The sequence below is a fragment of the Ranitomeya imitator genome, chromosome 1 (genome assembly GCF_032444005.1).
Source record: "Ranitomeya imitator isolate aRanImi1 chromosome 1, aRanImi1.pri, whole genome shotgun sequence".
NCBI lineage: Eukaryota > Metazoa > Chordata > Amphibia > Anura > Dendrobatidae > Ranitomeya > Ranitomeya imitator.
In genome coordinates, this window is record NC_091282.1 from 432,766,403 (window position 1) to 432,792,112 (window position 25,710).

Here is a 25,710-nt window from a genome sequence, read left to right on the forward strand (position 1 = left end):
CACTTAAAATAAGCCATACGTCGAGCTCTGTTGTTGGAAAACTGTTATTTAGGACTCTCAGAATGACTATACAAAAATAAATATATATATATATATATATATATATATATATATATATATATATATATATATATATATATATATATATATATATATATATATATTTTTTTTTTTTTTTTTTATTTATTTTTTTTTTTTTTTTCAAACAGAATATTCATTGTATGAAAGTTTAAAAAAAAAATTGGTAACACCATAATCGTACTAACCCAAATAAACAGCATTTGTGCAGAAAATGAGAAGCATAAAATACAGAATTAAAAAAAGAAAACACAGGTTTTTTTGTGTCTCCTCATAGAGTTAATAAAAGTTTGTTTTTAAGCTGAGTGTACCCAAACATGGTGTCACAGACAAATATAATGTCTTTCGCCAAAAAAAAAAAAAAAGTCAGTTTTCATACGGCTAAAAAAAATAAATAAATAAAAAAATGTTATGGCTCTGGAACGTGACATGAAAAAAAAAATGTGTTGACATTCGGTTTGATTCTTAAGGGGTTAAACATATCTAAAAATGTTTATTTTTTTTTTTAAGTGAACCCCTTAAAAAGGAAGTATAGTACCTCAAGTTCTTTCTCATTTTTCCTGAAGTTTTTCAGTTCACAGTGATAGTTGTACATCTCTGGAGGGCCAATAGACTTCTCGGTTGCTTCAAGCAGCTCTGTTTTAGATAATTTGGCAAATTCTCCAACTTTATCCTGTAAAATGTAGTACAGAGCGATAAGGACACAGAGGAAAAGACCTAAACTATTGCACCTGGCCCCAATTGTAAAGTCTCCCATACACAAGCCTCTGGACCATTACCTGATAGGAGTCTGAACAGAAGGATTACTAATTTCAGACTGCTGCTCCTTTTGATCTCAAAGATTTACACTGCTGCCAGACTTCAACATAGATAACACAGGAACACTCAGCAGGTCGAGCGCTCCCATGTAAGGGAGTCAGGGGAGAATGTTGCCAGTCGAAAACTTTTTAAAGGACATGCAGAGCTTAAAGACGACTTTTCACCAATCTGAGCAAATTAAACTGGCCACTTCATGAATAATGGCTGCAGCTATGAATAGAACGTAATTTTTATTTCTTATTTTCTCCACTCAATTGCAGCTTGTAAAGTTTAGTCTATAATCTAAAAGAAACAGTAGTCAGGATATTACAATCCTAATAAAGGTATGTGAGTAAAGCGCCTTTAATCCTCACTTTGCTTATAGAATTTTATTTTGACATCTTAGGGAAATCCAGCGTTGAACTTTTAGTTGTGACTAGCTGAAGAGCCCGGCGTTGCCTGGGCATAGTAAATATCTGTGGTTAGTTATAGCACCTCACTTCTCTTATTTTCCCATCACGCCTCTCATTTTCCCAATCACATCTTTAATTTTCCCCCTCACATCTCTCATTTTCTCCCTCACTCCTCTCATTTTCTCCCTCACTCCTCTCATTCCCGCCTTACACTTGTCATTTCGACCTCACATCTGTCATTTTCCGATCACTACACTATTTTCCCTCACTCCTCTCATTTTGCACTCACACCTTTTCATTTTCACCTCACACCTCTCATTTTCACCTTAGTATATACATGTTTGTCATCTCCCTTATATATAGTATACACCTGTATATAGTATATACCTGTATGTCATCTCCCCTGTATATAGTATATACCTGCTGTGTGTCATCTCCCCTGTATATAGTATATACCTGTATGTCATCTCCTCCTATATATAGTATATACCTGTATGTCATCTCCTCCTATATATAGTATATACCTGTATGTCATCTCCTCCTATATATAGTATATACCTGTATGTCATCTCCTCCTATATATAGTATATACCTGTATGTCATCTCCTTCTATATATAGTATATACCTGTATGTCATCTCCTCCTGTATATAGTATATACCTGTGTGTCATCTCCCCTGTATATAGTATATATGTGTGTGTCATCTCCTCCTGTATATAGTATATACCTGTATGTCATCTTCTATATATAGCATATACCTGTATGTCATCTCCTCCTGTATATAGTATATACCTGTAGGTAATCTGCTCCTGTATATAGTATATACCTGTGTGTCATCTCCTCCTGTATATAGTATATACCTGTATGTCATCTCCTCCTGTATATAGTATGTACCTGTATGTCATCTCCTCCTTTATATAGTATATACCTGTGTGTCATCTCTCCTGTATATAGTATATATCTGTGTCATCTCCCCTGTATATAGTATATACCTGTGTGATCTCCTGTATTAGACCTCGTTAACACGTTATTTGCTCAGTATTTTTACCTCAGTATTTGTAAGATAAATTGGCAGCCTGATAAATCCCCAGCCAACAGGAAGCCCTCCCCCTGGCAGTATATATTAGCTCACACATACACATAATAGACAGGTCATGTGACTGACAGCTGCCGTATTTCCTATATGGTACATTTGTTGCTCTTGTAGTTTGTCTGCTTATTAATCAGATTTTTATTTTTGAAGGCTAATACCAGACTTGTGTGTGTTTTAGGGCGAATTTCGTTTGTCAAGTTGTGTGTGTTGAGTTTTGTGTGGCAACATGCGTGTAGCAACTTTTTGTGTGTCGAGTTGCATGTGACAGGTTAGTGTAGCAAGTTGTGTGCAGCAAGTTTTGCGCATGGCGAGTTTTGCGCGTGGTGAGTTTTATGTCTGGTGCCTTTTGAGTATGTGCAAGTTTTGTGTGAGGCAACTTTTGCATGAGGTGAGTTTTGCACTTGTGGCGAGTTTTGCGTGAGCCTATTTTTTGCATGTGGCGAGTTTTGCGCGTGGTGAGTTTTGAGCGGCGACTTTTGTGTTTCGACTTTTATGTGGCGAGGTTGGTGTATGTGTGGTGAAATGTGTGCTGAGGGTGGTATATGTGTTCAAGCACGTGGTAGTGTGTGGGGCATTTTGTGTGTGTGTTCATATCCCCGTGTGTGGTGAGTATCCCATGTCGGGGTCCCACCTTAGCAACTGTACGGTATATACTCTTTGGCGCCATCGCTCTCACTCTTTAAGTCCCCCTTGTTCATATTTGGCAGCTGTCAATTTGCCTCCAACACTTTTCCTTTCACTTTTCCCCATTATGTAGATAGGGGAAAAATAGTTTGGTGAATTGGAAAGCGCGGGGTTAAAATTTCACCTCACAACGTAGCCTATGATGCTCTCAGGGTCCAGACGTGTGACTGTGCAAAATTTTGTTTCTGTAGCTGCGACGCCTCCAACACTTTTCCTTTCACTTTTTTCCCCATTATGTAGATAGGAGCAAAATTGTTTGGTGAATTGGAAAGCGCGGTGTTAAAATTTCACCTCACAACGTAGCCTATGACGCTCTCGGGGTCCAGACGTGTGACTGTGCAAAATTTTGTGGCTGTAGCTGCGACGGTGCAGATGCCAATCCCGGACATACACACACACATACACACACACACACATTCAGCTTTATATAGTAGATATTTATATTTATATTTACTTCAGCGCGATATAGCAGAAAGCCGGTAATTCAATTGATCTGTAACGTCCCACGATGTAAATCCATCTGAAGGGGTTAAAATATTTTACAGGCAGGAGCTCTGCTATAATGCAGCTGTGCTCCTGGCTGTAAAACCCCGGGGAATGAAGGTAATGTAGGTCAATGACCTGTAGTTACCTTCATTCGCGGTGATGCGCCCTCTGCTGGATGTCCTCATATGAACTCGAGCCTGGGAGCTCCGCCATTTAACCCTTAAATTTAATAGCTAGAGCGCCCAAATTTTGCACATACACTACTAATATTAGTAGTGGGGAATATGCAAAAAAAAAATGGGGATATGAGATGGTTTACTGTATGTAAACCATATCTCATATCATGTCGGGTTTAGGAAGGAGATAGCAAAAGCCGGCATGATTTTACTGTACACCGCGCTGAATTGCCGGCTTTTCTCTCTAACACCGCTGCGTATTTCTCGCAAGTCACACTGCTGGTCCGTGTGTAATCCGTGTTTTTCTGGCCCCCATAGACGTGTGACTGTGCAAAATTTTGTTGCTGTAGCTGCGACGCTTCCAACACTTTTCCTTTCACTTTTTTCCCCATTATGTAGATAGGGGCAAAATTGTTTTGTTAATTGGAACGCGCGGGGTTAAAATTTCGCCTCACAATATAGCCTATGACGCTCTCGGGGTCCAGACGTGTGACTGTGCAAAATTTTGTGGCTGTAGCTGCGACGTTGCAGATGCCAATCCCGGACATACACACACACACACACACACACACATTCAGCTTTATATAGTAGATTGCAGGGCAGGCACTGCGTTAACAGCTCTCCAGCCTCTCTTCCCATCGCTGGCCTCTGGTCTCTGAGATAGGTCACCCTTCTCTCAGTGACCTGCCTCTGCCGCCCAAGATTTTGCAAAATCGCAATAATTTCACTGGGGTTGTCTTTTCAGAGGAGCCAATGCACACGTAGATGAATAGTCCATCTCTCTCGACATCATCAGCAGCTAACTCCTGCATTACTAGAGATTTTTCTCTGTAGGTGTGTACTTCTTTTCTTGGAGAACACTGACCACTCATAAGCAGACAGTAAAATACTGTGAGATAAAGAAAACAACCTGGCAATACTATTTGGTTTCTCAATATAAAGGTACCGTTACACTAAATGACTTACCAACGATCACGACGAGCGATACGACCTGGCCGTGATCGTTGGTAAGTCGTTGTGTGGTCGCTGGGGAGCTGTCACACAGACCGCTCTCTCCAGGGACCAACGATCAGGGGAAAGACTTCGGCATCGTTGAAACTGTCTTCAACGATGCCGAAGTCCCCCTGCAGCACCCAGGTAACCAGGGTAAACATCGGGTTACTAAGCGCAGGGCCGCTGTGCTCTGCTTTACGGCGGCGCTGACAGTCAGTGCAGGGAAGCTGACGCCGGGGGACGTGACAGACATCGGAATGTAAGTATGTACTGTTTTTTTGGGTTTTTTTTAACTTTTACAATGGTAACCAGGGTAAATATCGGGTTACTAAGCGTGGTCCTGCGCTTAGGAACCCAATATTTACCCTGGTTACAAGTGAACACATCGCTGGATCAGCCTCACACACGCCAATCCAGCGATGACAGCGGGTGATCAGTGACCAAAAAAAGGTCCTGATCATTCCCCAACGACCAATGATCTCCCAGCAGGGGCCTGATCGTTGGTCACTGTCACACATAACGAGATCGTTAGCGGGATCGTTGCTACGTCACAAAAAGCGTGACGTTGCAACGATATCGTCAACGATATCATTATGTGTGAAGGTACCTTAAGACATGTAATGACAGACCATCTGATTTCCTCACATCAGAGCTGAGTGTGATTACAAAGGACCAAGAGCAGAAAGGAGTGCAATTGTGTACACGTTTAATCTTGTGGCAATCAGCAGAGCTTTATCTCATTACAAACAATTCTGCTGCTCCTCTCTCTCAGTGCTGTCAGCCCTTCCCCCACCCTAGCTGCCATGAGAAGAAAGAAGAAGTGTTAGTAATCGCACTCATTTCTGTTCCCCACACTAGGTAATCACTCACAGCTCTGCAGTGAAATTAGTGAAGGGAGCAGCCCTGTGTGGCCTTACATGTATCATACAGGAGAAAGCCTGTTTTAAACTACAGTGGTGGCTTGTTCTATCTCCACTATGTTACTGCCCGCTTATGATTTGTCAGCCCCATGCAGGGGGGGGGGAGGGGGGAAGAGAAGTACATGCCACCAGAAACAACCCTCTGGTAATGCCTCCTTTGACTTCACAAATTGTATCCTAAACTTTACAAGTGAATATATTCACAACAAAGAGGAGAAATTAAAACAAAAGGTTACAATTTAGCCCTGTATCCGCTATTCCATGATGTGGAGAGTTTAACATGCTCAAACTGGTCAAAGGTCCCCTGTAAAGGGAATTTGTCAGTAGAATCAACCCTCCTAAGCTATATGGACATGGAGGTCATAAAAAGTTGAATAATATAATAGCTTGATATATGTAATAAGATTTCTTATTCCAGAGAAATCCATGTTTTTCTTATATGCAAATAAGTGGTTAAGTTCTGTGGGCCGGACACTGATCTGCATGAGAATCTGCCTCCAGAGTTTATTTTAAATTAAATGTTTAGTTAACAGTGTGAGGGTATGTGCACACGTCAGGATTTCTTGCAGAAAATTTCCTGACAAAAAACAGACATTTCTGTCAGAAATCCGCATGCGTTTTTGGTGCGTTTTTTTTCAAATGCATAGAATAGCAGGAAAAACGCAGAAAATCCGCAAAACTAATGAACATGCTGCTTTTTTTACCGCGATGCGTTTTTTTCGCGGAAAAAGACGCAGCATGTGCACAAAACATGCAGAATGCATTCTAAATGATAGGATGCATAATGTATGCGTTTTAAATGAGTTTTTACCGCAAAAAAAAAACGCAAAAAAAACCTGAACGTGTGCACATAGCCTGATAGGTAAAAGCTGCTCTTTACTCCTGATTTTAACTGCAAAGCTATGTGTGATTATACAGCGACAAGTAAATGTTTAAGCATCCCTGGCCAACATCACTGCAATTGTGAACAGTTAAGCAAGTTGAAGATGAAATGATCTCTAAAAGGGCTAAAGTTAAACATGACACATTTCATTTGTATTTTAGGAACACAAACAAAAAAGTCATTTTTACATTTTAAAAACAATAAAAAAAAATAAAAAAATTGGCTGATGCAAAAGCTTGGACACCTATAGATATTTGTGTGTTCATAACTTTGAACAAGCTTTCAGACCTTAACCCCTTCATGGCCCAGCCTATTTTGACCTTAAAGACCTTGCCGTTTTTTGCAATTCTGACCAGTGTCCCTTTATGAGGTAATAACTCAGGAACGCTTCAACGGATCCTAGCGGTTCTGAGACTGTTTTTTCGTGACATATTGGGCTTCATGTTAGTGGTAAATTTAGGTCAATAAATTCTGCGTTTATTTGTGATAAAAACGGAAATTTGGCGAAAATTTTGAAAATTTCGCAATTTTCACATTTTGAATTTTTATTCCGTTAAACCAGAGAGATATGTGACACAAAATAGTTAATAAATAACATTTCCCACATGTTTACTTTACATCAGCACAATTTTGGAAACAAAATTTTTTTTTGTTAGGAAGTTATAAGGGTTAAAATTTGACCAGCGATTTGTCATTTTTACAACGAAATTTACAAAACCATTTTTTTTAGGGACCACCTCACATTTGAAGTCAGTTTGAGGGGTCTATATGGCTGAAAATACCCAAAAGTGACACCATTCTAAAAACTGCACCCCTCAAGGTACTCAAAACCACATTCAAGAAGTTTATTAACCCTTCAGGTGCTTCACAGCAGCAGAAGCAACATGGAAGGAAAAAATGAACATTTAACTTTTTAGTCACAAAAATTATCTTTTAGCAACAATTTTTTTATTTTCCCAATGGTAAAAGGAGAAACTGAACCACGAAAGTTGTTGTCCAATTTGTCCTGAGTACGCTGATACCTCATATGTGGGGGTAAACCACTGTTTGGGCGCACGGCAGGGCTTGGAAGGGAAGGAGCGCCATTTGACTTTTTGAATCAAAAATTGGCTCCACTCTTTAGCGGACACCATGTCACGTTTGGAGAGCACCCGTGTGCCTAAAAATTGGAGCTCCCCCACAAGTGACCCCATTTTGGAAACTAGACGCCCCAAGGAACTTATCTAGATGCATAGTGAGCACTTTGAACCCCCAGGTGCTTCACAAATTGATCTGTAAAAATGAAAAAGTACTTTTTTTTCACAAAAAAATTCTTTTAGCCTCAATTTTTTCATTTTCACATGGGCAACAGGATAAAATGGATCCTAAAATGTGTTGGGCAATTTTTCCTGAGTACGACGATATCTCATATGTGGGGGTAAACCACTGTTTGGGCACATGGTAAGGCTCGGAAGGGAAGGAGCGCCATTTGACTTTTTGAATGAAAAATTATTTCCATCGTTAGCGGACACCATGTCGCGTTTGGATAGCTCCTGTGTGCCTAAACATTGGCGCTCCCCCACAAGTGACCCCATTTTGGAAACTAGACCCCCCAAGGAACTTATTTAGATGCCTAATGAGCACTTTAAACCCTCAGGTGCTTCACAAATTGATCTGTAAAAATGAAAAAGTACTTTTTTTTCACAAAAAAATTCTCTTCGCCTCAATTTTTTCATTTTTACATGGGCAGTAGGATAAAATGGATCATAATATTTGTTGGGCAATTTCTCCCGAGTACGCCGATACCTCATATGTGGGGGTAAACCACTGTTTGGGCACTCGGCAGGGCTTGGAAGGGAAGGCGCGCCATTTGACTTTTTGAATGGAAAATTAGCTCCAATTGTTAGCGGACACCATTTCGCGTTTGGAGAGCCCCTGTGTGCCTAAACATTGGAGCTCCCCCACAAGTGACCCCATTTTGGAAACTAGACCCCCCAAGGAACTTATCTAGATGCATATTGAGCACTTTAAACCCCCAGGTGCTTCACAGAAGTTTATAACGCAGAGCCATGAAAATAAAAAATAATTTTTCTTTCCTCAAAAATGATTTTTTAGCCTGGAATTTCCTATTTTGCCAAGGATAATAGGAGAAATTGGACCCCAAATATTGTTGTCCAGTTTGTCCTGAGGACGCTGATACCCCATATGTGGGGGTAAACCACTGTTTGGGCGCACGGCAGGGCTCGGAAGGGATGGCACGCCATTTGGCTTTTTAAATGGAAAATTAGCTCCAATCATTAGCGGACACCATGTCACGTTTGGAGAGCCCCTGTGTGCCTAAACATTGGAGATCCCCCAGAAATAACCCCATTTTGGAAACTAGACCCCCAAAGGAACTAATCTAGATGTGTGGTGAGGACTTTGAACCCCCAAGTGCTTCACAGAAGTTTATAACGCAGAGCCATGAAAATAAAAAAAAAAAATTATTTTCTCAAAAATGATCTTTTAGCCTGCAATTTTTTATTTTCCCAAGGGTAACAGGAGAAATTTGACCCCAAAAGTTGTTGTCCAGTTTCTCCTGAGTACGGTGATACCCCATATGTGGGGGTAAACCACTGTTTGGGGCACACGTTGGGGCTCGGAAGTGAAGTAGTGACGTTTTGAAATGCAGACTTTGATGGAATGCTCTGCGGGCGTCACGTTGCGTTTGCAGAGCCCCTGATGTGGCTTAACAGTAGAAACCCCCCACAAGTGACCCCATTTTGGAAACTAGACCCCGAAAGGAACTTATCTAGATGTGTGGTGAGCACTTTGAACCCCCAAGTGCTTCATAGAAGTTTATAATGCAGAGCCGTGAAAATAATAAATACGTTTTCTTTCCTCAAAAATAATTATTTAGCCCAGAATTTTTTATTTTCCCAAGGGTAACAGGAGAAATTGGACCCCAGTAATTGTTGCGCAGTTTATCCTGAGTACACTGATACCCCATATGTGGGGGTAAACCACTGTTTGGGCACACGTCAGGGCTCGGAAGTGAGGGAGCACCATTTGACTTTTTGAATACGAGATTGGCTGGAATCAATGGTGGCGCCATGTTGCGTTTGGAGACCCCTGATGTGCCTAAACAGTGGTAACCCCTCAATTCTACCTCCAACACTAACCCCAACACACCCCTAACCCTAATCCCAACTGTAGCCATAACCCTAATCACAACCCTAACCCTAAGGCTATGTGCCCACGTTGCGGATTCGTGTGAGATATTTCCGCACCATTTTTGAAAAATCCGTGGGTAAAAGGCACTGCGTTTTACCTGCGGATTTTCCGCGGATTTCCAGTGTTTTTTGTGCGGATTTCACCTGCGGATTCCTATTGAGGAACAGGTGTAAAACGCCGCGGAATCCGCACAAAGAATTGACATGCTGCGGAAAATACAACGCAGCGTTTCCGCGCGGTATTTTCTGCACCATGGGCACAGCGGATTTGGTTTTTCATATGTTTACATGGTACTGTAAACCTGATGAATACTGCTGCGAATCCGCAGCGGCCAATCCGCAGCCAAATCCGCACCGTGTGCACATAGCCTAATTCTAAAGGTATGTGCACACTGCGGAAAACGCTGCAGATCCGCAGCAGTTTCCCATGAGTTTACAGTTCAATGTAGACCTATGGGAAACAAAAATCGCTGTACACATGCTGCGGAAAAACTGCACGGAAACGCAGCGGTTTAAATTCCGCAGCATGTCACTTCTTTGTGCGGATTCCGCAGCGGTTTTACAACTGCTCAAATAGAAAATCACAATTGTAAAACCGCAGTGAAATGCGCAGAAAAAAACGTGGTAAATCCGCCATAAATCCGCAGCGGTTTAGCACTGCGGATTTATCAAATCCGCAGCGGAAAAATCCGCAGAGGACCAGAATACGTGTGCACATACCGAAACCCTAACCCTAGCCCTAACCCTACCCCTAACATTAGTGGGAAAAAAATATAATCTATCTCAGTGATCAAAATGCACTTTGGAACGAATCTGCCGGCCGGCAGATTCGGCGGGCGCACTGCGCATGCGCCCGCCATTTTGGAAGATGGCGGCGCCCGGGGAGAAGACGGACGGGACCCCGGCAGGATCGGTAAGTATGATGGGGTGGGGGGGGACCACGTGGGGGGGGGGGATCGGAGCACGGGGGGGGGAATCGGAGCACGGGGGGGGGAATCGGAGCGCGGCAGGCGTGGAACGGAGCACGGGGGGCGTGGAACGGAGCACGGGGGGCGTGGAACGGAGCACGGGGGGCGTGGAACGGAGCACGGGGGGCGTGGAACGGAGCACGGGGGGGCTGGAACGGAGCACGGGGGGGTGGATCGGAATGCAGGGGGGGTGATTGGAGCACGGGGGGAGCGGACAAGAGCACGGGGGGAGCGGAGCACTGGATGGAGGGGAGCCGGAGCAGTGTACCGGCCAGATCAGGGGGCTGGGGGGGACGATCGGTGGGGTGGGGGCACATTAGTATTTCCAGCCATGGCCGATGATATTGCAGCATCGGCCATGGCTGGATTGTAATATTTCACCCGTTATAATAGGTGAAATATTACAAATCGCTCTGATTGGCAGTTTCACTTTCAACAGCCAATCAGAGCGATCGTAGCCACGGGGGGGTGAAGCCACCCCCCCTGGGCTAAACTACCACTCCCCCTGTCCCTGCAGATCGGGTGAAATGGGAGTTAACCCTTTCACCCGATCTGCAGGGACGCGATCTTTCCATGACGCCACATAGGCCTCATGGGTCGGATTGGCACCGACTTTCATGACGCCTACGTGGCGTCATGGGTCGGGAAGGGGTTAACCCCCAAGGGTGGTTTGCACGTTAATGACCGGGCCAATTTTTACAATTCTGACCACTGTCCCTTTATGAGGTTATAACTCTGGAACGCTTCAACGGATCCTGATGATTATAACATTGTTTTCTCGTGACGTATTGTACTTCATGATAGTGGTAAAAATTTATTTGATATTACCTGCATTTATTTGTTAAAAAAAGGAAATTTCCTAATTTTCCAACTTTGAATTTTTATGCCCTTAAATCACAGAGATATGTCACACAAAATACTTAAGTAACATTTTCCACATGTCTACTTTACATCAGCACAATTTTGAAACCGAAATCTTTTTTTGTTAGAGAATTATAAGGGTTAAAAGTTGACCAGCAATTTTGAAGTCATTTTGAGGGGTCTATATGATAGAAAATACCCAAGTGTGACACCATTCTAAAAACTGCACCAGTCAAGGTGCTCAAACCACATTCAAGAAGTTTATTAACCCTTCAGGTGTTTCACAGGAATTTTTGGAATGTTTAAAAAAAAAAAAAAAAACGAACATTTAACTTCTTTTCACAACAAAATTTAATTCAGCTCCAATTTGTTTTATTTTACCAAGGGTAACAGGAGAAAATGGACCCCAAAATTTGTTAGACAATTTGTCCTGAGTACGCCGATACCCCATATGTGGGGGTAAACCACTGTTTGGGCGCTTGGCAGAGCTCGAAAGGGAAGGAGCGCCATTTGACTTTTCAATGCAAAATTGACTGGAATTGAGATGGGGCGCCATGTTGCGTTTGGAGAGCCCCTGATGTGCCTAAACATTGAAACCCCCCGTAAGTGACACCATTTTGGAAAGTAGACCCCCTAAGGAACGTATATCTAGATGTGTTGTGAGAGCTTTGAACCCCCAAGTGTTTCACTACGGTTTATAACGCAGAGCCGTGAAAATAAAACCTTTTTTTTTTCTTTTCACAAAAACTATTTCTTAGCCCCCAGTTTTGTATTTTCCCAAGGGTAACAGGAGAAATTGGACCTCAAAAGTTGTCCTGAGTACGCTGATACCCCATATGTGGGGGGGAAACCACTGTTTGGGCGCATGGCAGAGCTCGGAAGGGAAGGAGCGCCGTTTGGAATGCAGCCTTAGATGGAATGGTCTGCAGGCATCACATTGCGTTTGCAGAGCCCCTAATGTACCTAAACAGTAGAAACCCCCCACAAGTGACCCCATATTGGAAACTAGACCCCCCAAGGAACTTATCTAGATGTGTTGTGAGAACTTTGAACCCCCAAGTGTTTCACTACAGTTCATAACGCAGAGCCGTGAAAATAAAAAATCATTTTTTTTTCCACAAAAATGTTTTTAGCCCCCCAAATTTTTATTTTCCCAAGGGAAATTGGACCCCAAAAGTTGTTATCCAATTTGTCCTGAGTACGCTGATACCCCATATGTTAGGGTAAACCCCTCTTTGGGCGCACAGGAGAGCTCGGAAGGGAAGGAGCACTGTTTTACTTTTTCAACGCAGAATTGGATGGAATTGAGATCGGACGCCATGTCACGTTTGGAGAGCCCCTGATGTGCCTAAACAATGGAAACCCCCAATTCTAACTGAAACCCTAATCCCAACTTTACCCATAACCCTAACCACACCCCTAACCCGAACATGCCCCTAACCCTAACACACCCCTAGCCCCAACACACCCCTAACCCTAATCCCAACCATAGCCCTAACCACACACCTAACCCTGACACACCCCTAACCCTAATCCCAACCGTAAATGTAATCCAAATCCTAACCCTAACTTTTATTAGGTTTCCCTAACTAAGGGGGTGATTAAGGGGGGTTTGATTTACTTTCATAGCAGGTTTTTTAGCGGATTTCTGTGATTGGCAGCCGTCACACACTAAAAGACACTTTTTATTGCAAAAAATAGCTTTTTCATCTCCACATTTTGAGAGCTATAATTTTTCAATATTTTGGTCCACAGAGTCATGTGAGGTCTTGTTTTTTGCGGGACAAGTTGACATTTTTATTGGTAACATTTTCGGGCATGTGACATTTTTTGATCGCTTTTTATTCTGATTTTTGTGAGGCAGAATGACCAAAAACCAGCTATTCATTAATTTCTTTTTGGGGGGTGCGTTTATACAGTTCCACATTTGGTAAAATTGATAAAGCAGTTTTATTCTTCGGGTCAGTACGATTACACAGATACCTCATTTATATAATTTTATTAGGTTTTGGTGCTTTTATACGATAAAAACTATTTTATAGAAAAAATAGTTATTTTTGCATCGCTTTATTCTGAGGACTATAACTTTATTTTTTTCGCTGATAATGCTGTATGGCGGGTCGTTTTTTGCGGGACAAGATGACGGTTTCAGCAGTACCATGGTTATTTATGTAAGTCTTTTTGATCGCGTGTTATTCCACTTTTTGTTCGGCGGTATGATAATAAAGCGTTGTTTTTTGCCTCTTTTTTTACGGTGATCACTGAAGGGGTTAACTAGTGGGACAGTTTTATAGGTCGGGTCATTACGGACCTGGCGATGCTAAATATGTGTACTTTTATTGTTTTTTTTTGTTTTTTTTTTTAGATAAAGAAATATAGTTATGGGAACAATATATATATTTTTGTTTTCTTTATTTAGGATTTTTTTTTTTTTTTTTTTTACACTAGTGAATATTTTTTTTCTTTACTTTATAACATTGCCCCAGAGGGGGGGCATCATGTTATAGGGTCAGATCGCTGATCTGACACTTTGCAGAGCACTGTGTCAGATCAGCACTGACAGGCACTGCAGGGAGGCTTGCAAGCGCTTGCTCTGAGCAGGCGCTTGCAAGCCACCTCCCTGCAGGACCCGGAAGGCCCCCCCCGCGGCCATATTGGATCCGGGGTCTGCAGGGAGAAGGTAGGTTGCGTTGCTCCGAGGGTCTCAGGGAAGCACGCAAAGGTCCACAAAACAGGAGAAGGCTATAAGAAGATAGCAAAGCATTTTCAAGTTGCCCTTTCCCCAGTTCGAAATGTACTGTATATACCCAAGTATAAGCTGAGATTTTCAGCCCATTTTTGTAGGCTGAAAGTGCCTTTCTCGGATTATACTTGAGTCATTGTTCCAGGGGGTCGGCGGGGGAGGTGAAGCGGCGGCTGTGACATACTCACCTGCATCTCTGGTCTCCGGGCACTGACAGCTTCTTCCAGCGTTGAGCAGTCACATGGTACCGCTTATTACAGTAATGAATATGGACCCATAGGGGTGGAGCCGCATATTCATTACTGTAATGAGCGGTACCAGTGACCGCTCAACGCCCGACGAAGCAGTCAGCGCCCGGAGAAGACCATCAGGGAAGCTGCCAGGGACCGCGCCGGGAGCAGGTGAGTATGATGGGGAGGGTGAGCAGCATTGCGCGATATTCACCTGTCCTCGTTCCACCGCCGGGCGCCGCTCCGTCTTCCGCGTCCTCTGCTGTGACGCTCAGGTCAGAGGGCGCGATTTCGTGGTTAGTGCAGAGGACTCGGAAGACGGCAGTGGAACGAGGACAGGTGAATATTGCAATTGCTGGGGGTCTAAGTGACGAGAGGTGAGCATGTCATTTTTTTATTTTATTTTTTTTAATCGCAGCAACAGCATATGGGGCAAATATGTCTATGGAGCATCTTATGGGGCCATAATCAGCATTTGTGGAGCATTATATAGGGCAAATATCTCTATGGAACATCTTATGGTGCCCTTATTAACCTTTATGCAGCACTGCAAGGGGCAATTGCTTCTATGGAGCATCTTATGGGGCCATTATTAACCTTTGTGCAGCATTATATGGGGCATATTTTAATATGGAGCATTTTATGGGGCTCATCATAAACTTTATGGAGCATTAAATGGGGCGTATTTTGTATGGAGCATCTTATGGGGCCCATCAAGAACTGTATGGAGCATTATATGGGGCTCCTGAATCAATATGGATATTCAAAAACACTTAACCTACTGATGTCTCAACTAATTTTACTTTTAGTGGTACCTATTTTTGTTTTTGAAATTTACCGGTAGCTGCTGCATTTTCCACCCTAGGCTTATACTCGAGTCATTAAAGGGAACCTGTCACCCTGAAAATCGCGGGTGAGGTAAGCCCACCGGCATCAGGGGCTTATCTACAGCATTCTGTAATCCTGTAGATAAGCCCCCGATGTTACCTGAAAGAGGAGAAAAAGACGTTATATTATACTCACCCAGGGGCGGTCCCGCTGCTGGTCAGGTCGGATGGGCGTCTCCGGTCCGCTGCGGCGCCTCCCATCTTCATTACAAGACGTCCTCTTCTGATCTTCAGCCACGGCTCCGGCGCAGGCGTACTTTGCTCTGCCCTGTTGAGGGCAGACAAAGTACTGCAGTGCGCAGGCGCCGGGCCTCTGACCTTTCAGGCGCCTGCTCAATGCAGTACTTTGTCTGCCCTCAACAGGGCAGAGCAAAGTACGCCTGCGCCGGAGCCGTGGCTGAAGATCAGAAGAGGACGTCTTGTAATGCAGACCAAACTTTTGTATAGGCCCATTGGCCCATTTTCCTTTCTGTAATTTTTAAAACATAAAAATATTTTTTTTTGCCTAAGATGCAAAGGAAATGTGTCACTTTTAACTGTAGGCCTTTTAGAGATCATTTAATATTCAACTTGCCTAACTGTTCACAATAACAGTAATTTTGACCAGGGGTGCCAAATGTTTACATGCCGCTCTAATTAACATAGTATAGCATTAAATACATCTGCAGGTGTTCTCTATGCTTCAGCTTCCATCCCACAGGCAGCCAGTGTTGCAATACAGCAGTTGTGAGAGCTGCAGCATATGTGTAAGGGTATGTGCACACGTTGCAGATTTGCCTGCAGAATTTTCTGCACAGAATCTGCACCTCTTGGCAGAAAATGCAGGTAAAAATCAGTGCGTTTTTTATGCAGATTTGATGCGTTTTTCCCATGCGGATTTGTATGCGCTTTTATAACCTAAATAAAGATCTATTATGTAAAAGAAAAAAAAAGAATTGTGATGTCATTTCTTTGTCCAACCTCTTATTTTACATATTCCAGTATGTAAAACTTTTCAGTTTTTGAATTTCCACAAAAGTGTAAAATAACCAATACATTTCATTCAACTTCACAAATGTGTTCCACTTGTTGTTTATTCTCCACCAAAAATTTACATTTGGTATATATATTTGAAGCATGATATGTGGGAAAAGGTTGAAAAGTTCCAGGGAGCTGAATACTTTCGCAAGGCTGTGTGTGTGTGTGTGTGTGTGTGTGTGTGTGTGTGTGTGTGTGTGTGTGTGTGTGTGTGTATATATATATATATATATATATATATATATATATATACACACATACACACATACATACATACACACACAAATCGGATTGTACTCATGACACTTGTGCGACTCTCGAGAGGGAGACTTGGATCGACTTTTCATACGGTTAGCGTGACTCCAGCCTTAGTTATACATCTCACATTGGTAACTCCCACTTTCATTTAACCCCTTCACCGAGCCAGTTTCACCTTTATGACCAGGCCAAATTTTACAATTCTGATCAGTGTCACTTTATCTGGTAATAACTCTGGAACGCTTCAATGGATCACACTGATTCTGATAATGTTTTTTCTTAACATACTGTGCTTGATGATAGTTTCTAAATCATAGCAATGCCACTATCAGTGCTGCACTGACATACAAGCTTGATACACCATGCCCCGAGCATGGTGTAACAAGTTTGCTAGTTCTGGTGACCTGGATTTCGTTATGTCGACATCGGGTCACCATGGCAACGATCAGCCCCTCGTGATGTCGCCGCTCGTAGAGCAGAGGGGGTTACCTTCCTCTGCCTGTCCTCTAAATTGTGCAATCGATATCGATCACAGCATCTAGCATGTTAAAGTGTCATGTGTCATATCATCTGAACACCAGTCAACGATCACCTAACTGAGGGGTTAAAAGACGTTCTCTTGCAGATCTGTGTCTAGCCCATATATTTTAACGTGCAAAATAAACCTGAATTTCTCTGGAATAAGACATTAGATCGCAGATATCATTAGGAGGCTTAGGAGGGTTGGTGCTACAGACAAATTTCTTTTAAGTGTTAATAGTGGCATTTAAATTTACTGAAAACTTGGCTGATAAACAGCCTATTTTTTTGCTATGGTATCAATAATCTTGATCAATCAACAGTCACAACAGCCTTTTTTTTACATTTACACTGGTCACATATTACAATTGCTTACAACAGGATGGAATGAACAATTGGTTCAGGAAAACTTGTCCTAAGAAAGGCTTGACAAAAATAATTTCCACAAGTTGCAATTACAACCCAGTTCTCCCTTTGTATAGTAATTATAGTATACGAGACAACACTACTTATCCTACAACCTAAATTTTAAGCCAGTGCATATGTCTCATGACCTCATGCTGTACTTAGAACAGGCACAACACACAGTATGATTACAGCCTGGAAGTATATATATATTTGATGGGGAGTTTGACCTTGCTTAACGGGAACCTGTCACCCCCAAAATCGAAGGTGAGCTAAGCCCACGACCATCAGAGGCTTATCTACAGCATTCTGTAATGCTGTAAATAAGCCACCGATGTATCATAAAAGATGAGAAAAAGAGGTTAGATTATACTCTCCCAGGGGCGGTCCCGCTGTGGTCCGGTCTGATGGGCGTCGCTGTCCGGTCCGGCGCCTCCCATCTTCTTACGATGACGTCCTCTTCTTGTCTTCACGCTGCGGCTCCAGCGCAGGCGTACTTTGTCTGCCCTGTTGAGGGCAAAGTACTGCAGTGAGCAGGCGCCGGGAAAGGTCAGAGAGGCCTGGCGCCTGCGAACTGCAGTACTTTGCTCTGCACTAAACAGGGCAGACACAGTACGCCGGCGCCACAGCCTGAAGACAAGAAGAGGATGTCATCTGATGAAGATAGGAGGCGCCGGACCGCCCCTGGGTGAGTATAATCTAACCTCTTTTTCTCATCTTTCAGGATACATTTGGGGCTTATCTCCCGCATTCCAGAATGCTGTAGATAAGCCCCTGATGCTGGTGGGCCTAATTCACCTTCGATTTGGGGGGTGACAGGTTCCCTTTAATACTTTTATCTAAAAAAAAAAAAATATGGAAAGATATCCATAAATTTTTAAAAATTGGAGCACAATGTTGATCAGTCTTCAAATTCTTTCACTGTCATTTTTTTTCAATGCCTCACAGTTCTAATAAGCAAAAGGAAACATATACTTCCTCCATAATTGCCTGGAGTTCTCATTCTGGCCCTCACCCACATCCAGATAGTTTCACCTTCCGGTTCCTGTCCTCGACACACAGAAAGTTGATGGAAATAACTGACACAAAAATTGTCTGCAGTTGTGGTCCACCTCAACCAGATTGGCTGAGCAGACATTGACATCTCTTTCCACAGTGCTGAAGACAGGACCAGGAAGCATAGATCAGTGAGATTCAGGCACGCGACAGAATGGGACCCGAGGTAAATTAGGGAAGACAAATATGATTTTATTATTTTAAAGGGAAGGTGCCATCTAAAAAAAATTTTTTCCCAGCAATTGAAAAAATGTAAATAATTAATGTTTACAATTTCTTAAAAAATATTATCATTTGTTTATAATTTAGTAAAATATGAAAAATAGTTTGAAAAAGTTTGGCTTTTCCACTTTTAAACACTAGGGGGAGCAGCTACTGAAATTGGACAAAAACCTAGTGTACAGCTATCACATTACTGCACTGCAGTAATTATGGGCGGAGTCTGACCTGTGTGATGTCTTCTCTCCTCCCCTCCTGGGTGTTTGCTAAGGGATAAGAGATGATGATATTCAGGAACACAGTGAGCAGCCATTTGGTTGGTGATTGCAAAGTTATACTGACAAGTAGACAGTCACCGAGGATGGCAGGCAGCAAGGATTCTTTGAGATACATGGTGGAGGGAGCAGGGTGACAGCAGCACAGAGTATTTCAGGATAGCAGTGTGCTAGTCTATGGGGGGCACCCTGTTCTTTGCACGGAGCAGCCAGGGATTGTACATAGAGCGCTGTCTTTTATACACATGGATGGATGGACCGACTGCTTGTCTGCTCCACAGAAATCCAAGAAACATTTCTGCTGATTGATGGCCTGGTCTGATCCAGACATTGCATGCAAAGACCCCATTCCCCTCCTCAGTTCCTGTCCTGGCGATGTGTGAAAGCGAGGCGACAGGCGCAGTCGGGGTGACGATGGTAAGCAGGCTGGGGGGGAAATGTAGCCATATAGTAACGATAAAAATTGGACCCCTCTCTTCAGCTGCCTCACCAGCCTTCCCCTGACGGCACCTAACTGGAGGTCATGCTGCCCCCTCTATTACCCCAGACCCGTGTGCAGGTGCTCAACCAGAACCACCCTAGAATGGGTCCCCTTTATGAAGATAATACTGCCATAGTGTTCTCACATAATACTGCCATACAGATCACACATAATACTGTCCTATAGTTCTCACATACCATCATATAGATTGCAAATAACGACGCTATAGTGTTCTCACATAATGCCACCATATAGATCACACATAATACCGTCAAATAAATCACAAAATACAGTCAAATAGTTCTCACGTACTACCACCATATAGATCACACATAATGCCGCCATAGTGTACTCACATACCACCATATACTTCTCACATAATGCCGCCATATAGTTCCCACATAATGCAGCCATATAGTTCCCACATAATACCGCCATATAGATCACACAATACCGCCACATACGTCTCACATAATACCGCCATATAGATCACACACAATACCACCATATAGATCACACACAATACCACCATATAATTCTCACATAATACTGCCACATAGATCACACATAATTCCACAATATAGTTCTCATAATACCATCATATAGCTTTTACATCATTCCACAATACTGATCAAACATAATACCACCACACAGATCACATATAATACTGTCATATAGATCACACATAATGCCATAATACAGCATGACCCTCGCAGCTCCTGTTATCGCACGCAATGAGCTGTGTGTGCAATGGGGAAAGACATGCAGGGGCGAGAGAGGAGTGCATAGGAGAGGATTAGATATATGGCTCAGCAGTCAGTATCACACAGGATATGATTAGATACACGGCTCAGCAGTCAGTATCACAGGATAGGATTAGATACTCGGCTCAGGAGTCAGTATCACACAGGATAGGATTAGATACATGGCTCAGCAGACAGTATCGCACAGGAGAGGATTAGATACACGGGTCAGTAGGCAGTATCTCACAGGAGAGGATTAGATACAGTCAGTATCACACAGTATCGAATTAGATACACGGCTCAGCACAGTATCTCACAGTATAGAATTAGATACACGGTCTGATGTCCTGATGAGGAGCTGCAGTGAGAGGCAGGGCAGGAGCCTCTCTAGCGATTCTAGAGATTACAGCCAGCTCACCCGCAGCACAGAAAAGGACAGGGAATGGCCGCTGCTGACAGTGTGAAGGGGGAGACAAATGGAGCTGCCCCTCCAACAGCACAGCTCTCACGTGGAGCTCACAGATACTCCAGAAAGATGGCGCCGATCTCTTGCCTCTGCTGTGATGTGGACGGCCCAGGGGGCATGGCCAGATCACAGTAGGGAGCAGCTCAATGTAAAGTATAGGGTCGGACGCTGACCGCAATCTCCTATGCCCAGGGCAGCTGTATTTGCAGAGTGTAACTGTCATGCTGGGACTCTTACACTCCTGCAGAGCAAAATGGCGGCGCCCAGTGGCTGAAAAAATAATTAATAATAAAAAGGATATTAAAGTTAAAAAAAATTAATTTTGCATTAAAATAGTTGTTTATATAAACAATTTTTAATACAAAAAAAAATTGCGGCACCTTCCTTTTAAAGTAGTCTGGGGTGACATAATATTCCTTAGAACACCCATTTATTTACATTCTAAATGGGACTTGGGTTTAGGTTTACCTGTGGAAGAAACTGGCAGAAATTTCCAACTTGGATGTTCAATGCTGCCACCTGCTCTTCAACCATCTTTAAGGGGGCATTTTTGCCATTGATGTACCATGTTGACTGGTTATTTGATACTTGAATTTCACGAGTAAGGATCAAGTTTCCAGAAGCCCTGTATCTAGAAAATAAAGAGATATTAAATTGTGAAAAAACAAAAGCTAGTAACAAATAATGAATACTGCAAAAAATGTAAAAATCTGAAATTACTTCGCAAAACTACAAGAATGGATAAATGCCGGCTGGCTAAAACTGAACCCAGACCAAACCGAGGTTCGTTTGGTTAGAAGTAGTGATGAACGAACGTGCTACGATAAGGCGTTACGTGTGTGGCTCTATCCATAGCAGTTCCAAAAATAAACGACCCACATACAGCCAAGAGAAAAGACATTTGCAAAAAAGTAATGCTTACAATTCAAGCTCAACCGAACCTTTTTGGCAACCACGTTTCACATAAAAACCAACCTGAAAGACAAAAACACTCTTGAATATTGTAACAAACAAATCTTCTATTTGCTGGCCTCACTCAATTAGATACTTAACACTAAGTTTTAGTTGTTCTGACTGCCATGGATATCAGAAGATAAATAGAAGTGAGACATAGGTGTAAAATGATTTCTTTACAGGGATATGCATATTAACAGGAATGCGCTACTTTTATTCTTCTTAGCCTGATGCATTAAGATAAATATTAACAAATGATCTAGTGCCACCTGCTGATACATTTATTTCAATATTTTTTAAAGGGAACCTGTCACCTTAAAAAAAAAAAAAAAAAACACTGTTAATCTGCAGGTTACTATCATCTTGAACCTGCCAAACGCTTGCACTTAGACCCCACTGCCAGGAGGAAAGCATTAAGCTACTTACTGGTAGCGGCATTTCTCGGAGGCCCATGACAGCACGACGAGAGAGGGGATCCGCCCATTAGGAACAGGAAACCTACAGATACAAAAGGGCGGTACCTCTCCCTTGCCTCAGTTGTATTTCAGAGTCTTGAGAGGACTACCGCGGTTAGTGGCACAAAAAATATACACTATACACAAATTATATACAGATTATATACAAATTTCCAGCTATATATTTGGAACTGGTATCATGTGTGAGATATATACATCTATAGGAAGTGCAACCCCCACGTGAATAGGGAGGGAACTAAGGGTGCTGTCATGGGCCTCCGAGAAATGCCGCTACCAGTAAGTAGCTTAATGCTTTACTCGGACTCCCATGACAGCACGACGAGAGAATTACAGAGATGTAAGGTACCTTAGGGAGGGACTATGGCTTGTAGCACCCTTAACCCGAATGTGAGATCAGAGGAAGCCCCCAAATCCAACCTATAGTGCTTAAAGAAGGTGGACGGGGATGACCATGTGGCCGCCTTACATATCTGGTCGATTGATACTCCAGATTTTTCCGCCCAGGATGTAGCCATGGCCCTGGTAGAATGCGCCCTCAGATTCTGCGGAGCCGGACCCCCACCTGCAGTATAAACCAAAGAGATAGCCTCCCTAATCCACTTTGCTAGTGTGTATTTTGATACCCTGAGTCCCTTTCTAGGATTTTGGAAAGATAAAAATAATGTATCATCTTTCTTCCATGTGTCAGTAACAGATGTATTCTAGCAGGCATCTCCTAACGTCTAATGTATGGAGTAGTTCTTCCTTAGGGTTAGCAGGATTAGGGAGGAAGGATGGTAAAATTATCTCTTGTGACCTGTGAAACCGTGATGACACTTTTGATAAATAGGCTGGGTCCGGTCTGAGGATTACTCTGTCTGGTAGAAACTCTGTATAAGGGGATACCCTGGAGAGAGCTTGTATGTCTCCTATTCTACGGGCAGATGTAATTGCTACCAGAAACGCTGTCTTAAGGGATAGGGCCTTAATTGAAGCTGATTGTAAAGGTTCAAATGGCTCTTTAGTCAATGCTGATAGGACTAAGTTGAGATCCCAAGGCATAGATCTATCTTTCTGAATGGGTCTAGATCTACTGGATGCCTTAATGAACCTTGAGATCCAGTAATTATTGGCGATGTTACAGGAGAATAGAGCCCCTAGGGCCGAGACCTGTACCTTTAGAGTACTAGTGGATAGACCTAGCTCTAAGCCTTTTTGCAGGAATTCTAAAATTTGTTTTACAGGTATTCCTTCTTCTAAATTGAAATCAGAAGAGGCCAGAAACTTTCGCCAGGTCCTAGCGTAAATCGTTGTGGTTATTTGTTTCCTACTTTTCATAAGGGTTTCAATCAAACTCGGGGAGAACCCTTTGTTTTTCAGTAACGCCCTTTCAAAATCCATGCCGTTAAATGAAGGTTCTTTACTTGCAGATGACTGATCGGACCCTGGTAGAGCAAATCCGGAATCTCCGGAAGCACCCAGGGATCCTCCACTGACATGATCCTGAGCCAAGTGAACCAGGCCCTTCTGGGCCAGAATGGGGCAATCAATATAACCCTGCTCGATCTTCTCTTATCTTCCTGACTACTAAGGGTAATAGGCAGAGTGGAGGAAATGCATATGCCAGCTGAAAATCCCAATTGATCAGAAAAGCGTCTACGGCTAGAGGATTCTCCCTGGGATTTAGGGAACAGAATTTTGTTGTCTTCCGGTTGTCCCTGGTAGCAAATAGATCTACATCTGGATGTCCCCATTTGTGGACAATCTGATCGAACACACGATTGTTTAGGGACCACTCCCCTTGCTTCAAGGTGTTGCGGCTTAGAAAGTCCACTTTGACGTTTTCCTTTCCTCTTATGTGTAGAGCGGATAGGGATAAAAAGTGATTCTCTGCTGTCTGGAACAGACGATCCGCCACTCTCATCAGTGACTCGGAATGAGTTCCACCCTGATGATTTATGTACGCGACCGTCACCCGGTTGTCCGATAGGATCTTGACATGATGGCCCTGCAGATATGAGAGGAATTTTTTCACTGAAAGCTCTACTGCCATTAGCTCTTTCTGGTTGGAGGAGGCTGATATTAGGGGAGGGGGCCATAGATCCTGAACCATCATGTCATCCATGTGTGCTCCCCAACCCGCAGGGCTAGCATCAGTTGTTACCACACGTGTTACCTGAGACACCCAGGGAACCCCCGCCGATAAATTTTCACTGACTAGCCACCACTTAAGAGATGTGAGTACTTTTGGACCTAAAGTAACCTGACTCTGCAGGGACCCCTGTAAGATTTTGTCATTAAAGGGAACCTGTCACCCCGTTTTTTGAGATTGAGCTCTAAATACTGTTAAATAGGGCCTGCGCTGTGTGTTCCTATAGTGTATGTAGTGTACCCCGATTCCCTATGTATGCTGAGAAATAACTTACCAAAGTCGCCGTTTTCGCCTGTCAATCAGGCTGGTCAGGTCGGGAGGGCGTGGTGACATCGGTGGTTCTTCCTCAGCTTTACGTTGGTGGCGTAGTGGTGTAGTGGTGAAGACACAGCGCGCGATCTGCGCTGTAATCCCTTGCATCGGTGGGGGCGGCCATCTTCCTGGGGCCGCGCGTGCGCAGATCGAGTGCTCTGCTGCACGGGGCTTCAGGAAAATGGCCGCGGGATGCCGCGCGTGCGCATTAGAGATCGCGGCGGCCATTTTCCCAAAGCCGAGATGCAAACTCGGCTTTGGGAAAATGGCCGCCGCGATCTCTAATGCGCACGCGCGGCATCCCGCGGCCATTTTCCTGAAGCCCCGTGCAGCAGAGCACTCGATCTGCGCACGCGCGGCCCCAGGAAGATGGCCGCCCCCACCGATGCAAGGGATTACAGCGCAGATCGCGCGCTGTGTCTTCACCACTACACCACTACGCCACCAACGTAAAGCTGAGGAAGAACCAGCGATGTCACCACGCCCTCCCGACCTGACCAGCCTGATTGACAGGCGAAAACGGCGACTTTGGTAAGTTATTTCTCAGCATACATAGGGAATCGGGGTACACTACATACACTATAGGAACACACAGCGCAGGCCCTATTTAACAGTATTTAGAGCTCAATCTCAAAAAACGGGGTGACAGGTTCCCTTTAATCAGCACCTCAGATTGTAATGGTCTGGTGTGGAATTGGGCCCAACGGACAGCGGGAATGCAAGAGGTTAAGGAACCCAATAGTGACATAGCCTGTCTAAGGGTCATGGATGGTTTGTCAATTGCCTTAGACACCTGTTGCTGGATATGTAATGATTTGTCGGGAGGAAGACAACACTGTTGGGATTCTGAGTTTAATGACAGTCCTAAGAATCTTTGTATTTTTTGAGGCTGTAAACGAGATTTCTCATAATTTATGATCCACCCCAGACGCTCCAGTCTGGATGTGGCTGTTTCTAGCTGGGACAGGCAATGGTCTGCTGAGCTCCCTACTAT

The 25,710-nt window shown here is 43.4% G+C and overlaps 1 protein-coding gene across 1 annotated transcript in view; it reads right to left on the minus strand.

Annotated features, from left to right (window-relative positions):
• The window catches only part of SMC5 (structural maintenance of chromosomes 5), a 277,372-nt gene that overhangs the window by 238,906 nt on the left and 12,756 nt on the right, over positions 1-25,710 (minus strand). Inside the window, exons 3-5 of the mRNA XM_069763546.1 lie at positions 21,766-21,818; positions 21,312-21,474; positions 617-751 (exon numbers count right to left, since the gene is read on the minus strand). Of these exons, the coding sequence (XP_069619647.1) occupies positions 617-751; positions 21,312-21,474; positions 21,766-21,818 (351 nt within the window). The remainder of the gene's footprint in view (positions 1-616; positions 752-21,311; positions 21,475-21,765; positions 21,819-25,710) is intronic.